Source organism: Asparagus officinalis, chromosome 7 (genome assembly GCF_001876935.1).
Source record: "Asparagus officinalis chromosome 7, Aspof.V1, whole genome shotgun sequence".
NCBI lineage: Eukaryota > Viridiplantae > Streptophyta > Magnoliopsida > Asparagales > Asparagaceae > Asparagus > Asparagus officinalis.
Window position 1 is genome coordinate 60,261,332 of NC_033800.1, and position 6,543 is coordinate 60,267,874.

Sequence of the window (6,543 nt, forward strand, 5' to 3'; positions counted from 1 at the left end):
TCCGCCAATTTGAACACGAGAGGATCGACCAGATCCAAATGAGATGTTCTCTTTCTCCTTGACAAGATCGAAGGCCAAGCCCCTACGACCACCAACACTCAGGAAGCATGAAAGCGGGTTCATTCTCTTCATGCTGGGAAGGAAGAATAAACGATCATCGACTCTGCGCAGCATCCGGGAGTCTTCTACATACCCGACTTGTCCATCGGCAGATATATGGTCACCGAATAAAAATGAGGGTTTGACAAATTGATCCAAACCCGCAGGAGTTTCCAGATCCAGATCGGTGATCAAAGCCCTAAGGGTGGAACACTCGGCAAACCTGATTAAATGTTCCCGCTCCAAACTTGGGAAAGTGCATAAAGGAATTTCTCTACGAAGACCAAAAGCTCTCCCCACTTCGGGATCATCAGTGTAGTTGAAGTGCTGCTCCGGCAGAAGTGGCACATTGGGAAAAAGCACTGTAAAATCAGAAGCAATAGTTAGTAGCAGAAAGAGGTTGCTAACATGAAATAAACACGAAGAGTAAATTCTACGTGGTAAGCTTTAATACAAGAGCCAACCCTTGTATTAATACCAGAGGCCAAGGCCCGTGATCAAACATAGGAGTCTTAACTCTATGCTTCCTTAAACTCAGAGTCATAAGCCTGCGTTTCCAATTTTTAACACAGAGTTCTAACTCTGCGTTCCCAATTCTAACATAGAAACTTAACTCTATGTTTCCTGAACGCAGTCCTAAGTCTGCGTTTCCAATCTTTTTAACACAGAGTCTTAACTTTGCGTTCCCAATTTTAACACACAGATTTGGCCCTATGTTCCTTAAACGCAGAGCCTTAAGTCTGCGTTTCCAATTTGTAACACGGAGCCGTAACTCTGTGTTTATGGTAAGAACGAGTCATCTTCCTCGTTGAGGAGAACCCATCTAGGGTTTTCAGAAAACTTGTCGAAACAAGTAGCCACGACCACCGCTTACCACAGCACCGAGGTCCATGTGACAGCGACAGCAATGCCGAAGCACTTGTCAGAACAGCGACATCGCCGGCTTTCTCGGCCGGCGGCGCCTCCGAAGCCGTCTTGGCGACTTTCTTGGAACCCGCACTCATCCTCCTGGGCGCCATGCAGGTGGTTAATCGGAGAAGACGGAGTTCGTCGGAGAGAATTAACCGAAAAGCAATAGAAACGAGAATTCTCATTCTTGGAACTAAGCAAGGCAAAAAGAGTCGAATGACTCTTGATGTGACCTTACAGGCCTATTTATAACAGCCGTCGGGCTGTCAAATCAGATCGGGACTCTAAGAAAGAATCCCAACTGAATCTAAAACGTGATTTTCCACGTTAACGGATAAAGTCGGTTAGACTTTAACGCAGAGTTAACTCTGCGTTCAAATTCTTCAAACGCCAGGCCTAGATCTGCGTTGCAATGGTTCTTAACTCTGCGTTTCGAACCTCAAATGCAAAGGTCGCCTCTTTTGTGATGCAATTATCCTAAACGAAGGATCCACCTTGGTATTTTCAAACATGATACTTATTTCAAAAAGTTCATGAACCCTTTTAATATGACATTATTAAACCTTGGTATTTCCTCAGCAGGGTTTAAATCATCGTCAGGTTAATATTACACCTCAGACGGATGTTATATCCCACAGAGCTTGAGTTTTGTTTACATCGTTGTAACAATGATTCCTCTGTCAAAATCCACTTATTGATTCTCATCAAAAGAACAATAAGTCTCCAAAATCATTTAAATCATGATCAATTTACTAACTCTCCCTAACAGAGTAGTAAATATTCAATTTATCGACTCTCCTTAATAGAGTGATAAAATTCTTAAAATCTTGTTCAAATCACAAGTATCACAATTCATCGCTCCAATGATGAAATACTTAGCAGTCTTCCTCAGAGAGGCTCTACGATACCCTTTCCTCACAGATGTCACGTTAACACTACACCTCTGACAAAAATCTACTTATCGACTTTCTTCAATAGAGCGATAAGTCCTCAAAATTGCTTCCATAGCAATATTCCTTTTGTCACGTTAACACTACACCTCTGACAAAAATCCACTTATCGACTCTCTTCAATAGAGCGATAAGTCCTCAAAATTGCTTCCATAGCAATATTCATGTTGTCTTTCTTCAATAGAGCGATAAGTCCTCAAAATTGCTTCCATAGCAATATTCCTTTTGTCACGTTAACACTACACCTCTGACAAAAATCCACTTATCGACTCTCTTCAATAGAGCGATAAGTCCTCAAAATTGCTTCCATAGCAATATTCATTTTGTCACGTTAACACTACACCTCTGACAAAAATCCACTTATCGACTCTCTTCAATAGAGCGATAAGTCCTCAAAATTGCTTCCATAGCAATATTCTTCTTGTCATGTTAACACTACACCTCTGACAAAAATCCACTTATCAACCCTCCCTAATAGAGTGATAAACCCTCAAATTACGCTGATCGCGATTGCTCGCATGTCAGAGTAAAATCATACCACTTACAAAGATTAATCTATTGTTTCTTCCCAATAGATCGATAGATCTCCAAATCTCTGTTATGTTAACAAATCACCTCTAACAGTTCTAACCTGTTTGAACCAGTTAATTCTTCTGCAAAGGAATGACGAGTGTTCATATACCCCCCCAACAAGTTAAAGTTTTTCTAGAATTATCTTAGATGGTAATAAAGGAAATTTTAAAGATTGGGTATTTTTCCATTGTTGCAAGTCAGAACACGACACATACAATGAAAAGAGACAAACCACAGCACCAGAAGCGTCCACAGCATGTTGCTTCTGAATGCATTGCCCCTGTACGGATGCAATTTCAAGTTCCCTTTCAGTGATGGCTTCTTGAAAAGATTCGTATTGGCGGGCCGCCTCAGCTTGAAGATTACCAAAGACTAACGCAGCCTGAGCAGCAAGATCAGCCTGATGCAATTCCTCCAAAGCTCTCAGATCTTTTTCCAACCGAGAGATGCCTTCAGAGCAGTGCTGGAACAATCGAGCATCATCCACATATCGAACGTTGTTCAAAGAGTTCATGAGTATTGGTTTGAAAAAATCGAATGAAGCTCGTCCAGCACTGATCTCCTCAATTGCTATCTTCATCATATCTTCCAATGGTCGTAAAAGAGCTTTTAGAATGGAAGGGATGGCCACTGGATTCAGAGACTTCATCGGAGATGTCGATGGGGAGCCTAAAAGCATAGACCCTGATGCAAAAGCAGTGGGTGATGATCGTGAAGAAGTCGGAGAAGCTATGGTGATATCCAATTGCGAGGGACTGGAAGGTAGAGCCATAAGTGCCCCTGTTTGGGTTGAGCTTAGCACAATCTCCGTCCCCACAGGTTTGAGAGGAATCGTCAGCGAAAGAGGTTCTCCTGGTAAAGAACTTGTTGTCACCAGCATTGGTTCAGATGGAGGAACGTCTGCTGCTTGCGGGTGGGCAGACGATGACTTACCAACAGCCTCGGGAGGTAGAGAACCTACACAATAGAGCAGTCAGTATAAAAGAAAGAAACACCAGAGAAATCAAAGTGTGTAATTTCTACCAGTAGGGTAAAAAGGAAGATAGCCAGACGCCTTGTCAGAAGGTGGTGGTGGTTGATCCGCCCAAGCATGAAAGTCATCATCATCACTTTCATCCTCATCAGCATCATCATCATGGTGAGACGAGCTCCCATAGTCTAATGGTTCGTCATTGTCAGCGACTGAAAGTCCAGGAGAGCTCACGTTCGTATCCACTTATGTCAGCCGGCCAGTCGTGGGACTAGGAATAATAGTCCCCGAAGGTGGCAATAGTACAGAGGAAGCGAGAGACTGACTCTCATTAAGATTCGCAGGTTCATCTATCGCCAGTTCATCTGTAGGCAGTTTAACCCTTTCAGACGAAGACGTTGCAGGCAGTACCCCTGCAGGTGAAGAAGCAGCACCAGGAGTCTGATCTAGAAATGGTGAGATATCGGGATCCGTTGCAGAAGAAACCCCCATATCCCCACTTGGGAATTCATCTCCACCCTCTGCTTGATCCAAGGGACAGTGAGGGGGAAAATTCTTCGAAAAATGTAGATCCCTCAGGATGAGGATCGACGTGATCAGGGCGACTTGCAACAGCTGACTCTTGCTCTTCCTCTCCACCGGCAGATTTGAAAGCATCCGCCATTAGCCTCTGAGCAGGAGGGTCTACCAGCAGCTTTCTACGAGTACGTTTCTCATATTGAGCTTCTTCTGCTTCAGAGAGAACCCTCTTTCCAGTTGCTTTTGCTCTCAGAGCTTCAGCAGCCTTAGGGCTCGCTACCGGGGCACTCTCTAGTCCCAATTCTCCTTCTCCTTCTTCAGCTGCATCTTCAAAATGTAAAAACTCGTCGATCCCCTTCAGACGAGACACACGACCACCTCCTTTCCGGGATGAATACATCTTCCTAATCACACGAAGGCCTGAAGAGTACAGTTTATAATCTGGCATCGTAGAAGCTGTATGATACCAGTTACAGAAAGCCACGGAGAGAAGAGAATTAGGTGTTTTGTGGGGCAATCTGAAGGTAGCCCCAGTACAACCTGCGGTGGAATAATACCAGGCTCGAGCTCCTTCGTATATGTTGCCCATAACTGAAAGCTGGCTCCTCGGATTCCCAACGTATAGTTGGTCGTATCCGAATTGGCGAGCAAACCGATACGGTTGATAGGGCTCAATTATACATTTGTCATTTTGCCTGAAGAGGAGATAACCAGGCCTAATATTTAGCAGCCAGTGGAAAACTCCCCCGTCCAAACGGGTAAAACCATTAGGACCAACGGTATCTTGGAATACCTGTCCATATCCTCCACCCTCAAAATCCAGGAAGCAGCGGAAGATGTCGTAGCTGAGGCCTCTTGACAGAATCTGACGGACCCTCACTACGTAAGTGCCTATCCAAGTAGCTTTTTCTAATCTCTGCACGAAAGGGATGAAGCCTTCATCCGTAGCAGAGGGGGCACTCATCAAATGTACACAATGTGAGGCGTACCAAGCCATTAGATATGTATACGGCAAGGGTACTCGAGGATTGGGAGTCACTAAGCTTTTCGTTCCTTCAGAGTCTATCTCCTTCACTTGAATAAACTCGAGACACAATTCCCTCAAGCCATGCTGCAAACAACACGTCATGGCTGAAAGTAGATTTATGGGTCTCCCATGAGCTAAGAGAACAGCCGGATAAGCTACTTCAATCATCACAGCATCTATTGGTCTGGTAGGAACCACACACCGCTTCAGCCACAGCATGAGAAAACCCGCCAATAATGCCATATCAGAGATGGGAGTAGCTGCCTGGTGATGGAAGCTCTCGAATTCAGTCTGTGCTGGGAAGTCATCTTCTATTCCCTCGCTGACATAGTGAACGGTGGCGTCATTGATCAAAGGCTGAATGGTCTCAGGAGTGCTCGCCTCCCGACGAGACACGGTGGCAGCCTTGTTGGACAAATTCTGGAAAAGATATTCAGCCCAAGATAGCTGTTTGATACCACGTCCACGTGCTCCTGTTAGTTGACTGCAGATTTGAAAATGACACATCACCTCCCACAGAGTGTCATATACCTCGGGGTTCGTCTCCTTCAAAATCTTCAGCTCACTTGACCCAGGGACAAACTCTTCATATGGTAAGTCTCCAAAAGGAAGACCTGAGACATCGAACATCTCATGTAGGGCAAACCCTAATTCTCCTTCCGGTGTGAAAAACGTGCAAGTCTCTGGATTGTACCGTTCCAGAATGGCGAAGAAGTTATAAGGACTAAGAGCGATACCGTATTTGGTAGCCATAATAGGGCAACCAAGCCCATATTGAGCTAATTGCCCCTTTAATTCTGCCAACACGAATTCTATCATTCGTGCCCACCATCCTGCCTTGGTGGAATGTACCCATCCAGGAGCTCGGAATAGTGCAGTTGGGAATTCTCCTTTGGCGGCTAAAAATCGTCGCATGAAGGTGTTAGCTGGGCTAGCAGTTTCTCCTAAAGGATATCCCCGTGAGAATAAGCAGGGTTCTATGGCCGACACTTGTCGATTATAACCAGCGGTATGCACGCCCTTGTGAGTCAGAACTCCAACAGCTACCCCATCTTGCTCTCTCACCAAGTCCCAATTCATGTGGCGGGGAACAGAAGCACATTGGTAGTAAGAGATGGGAAACATCCTGGGCATGTCAGGGAGGAAGAAGCGACAGTCTCCGATCTGCCTAAGCCATTTGTAGTGACCACCGTGCACGATCTCCTTTGAAATAGCGACGCGGTCCCCAAATAAAAAAGCTGGCTTGGCGAGTTTCTTGCGGGACCTAGTCTCAAACTTAGCATCCGTAACTAAAACCCTGAGTACATCTGTACTTGGATCCGAGACCAGGGTGACACGATCGTTGTCAGTGTCTTGGAATATTAGGAGTTCTTGACGCAGATTGAATTGCATGTTAAAGTCCACGCCTCCCCCATGCCCGAAGTGGTGACGAAGATTGAGAGGTTCGCGGGTGTAAGGCACTGCAAAAGAAAGAAATATTCAATCAGTCAAATGAA

General features: G+C 45.1%; 1 protein-coding gene across 1 annotated transcript; it reads right to left on the reverse strand.

Moving 5' to 3' along the window:
- LOC109847216 lies at positions 2,653 to 3,993 on the reverse strand. The gene is made up of 3 exons (XM_020416459.1): positions 3,828 to 3,993; positions 3,555 to 3,713; positions 2,653 to 3,488 (listed from the first exon to the last, which is right to left on the reverse strand). The coding sequence occupies exons 1-3, from the start codon at positions 3,991 to 3,993 to the stop codon at positions 2,653 to 2,655; spliced, it is 1,161 nt and encodes a 386-aa protein (XP_020272048.1).

What these genes read in the sequence shown, in the direction of transcription:
- LOC109847216 (XM_020416459.1), bottom strand. Translation starts at nt 3,993, where the DNA reads ATGGGGGTTTCTTCTGCAACGGATCCCGATATCTCACCATTTCTAGAT. An exon ending in ACCTGCGAATCTTAATGAGA is followed by an intron (nt 3,714 to 3,827) that starts GTCAGTCTCTCG and finishes CTGGACTTTCAG; the next exon opens with TCGCTGACAATGACGAACCA. An exon ending in TCTTCCTTTTTACCCTACTG is followed by an intron (nt 3,489 to 3,554) that starts GTAGAAATTACA and finishes TCTATTGTGTAG; the next exon opens with GTTCTCTACCTCCCGAGGCT.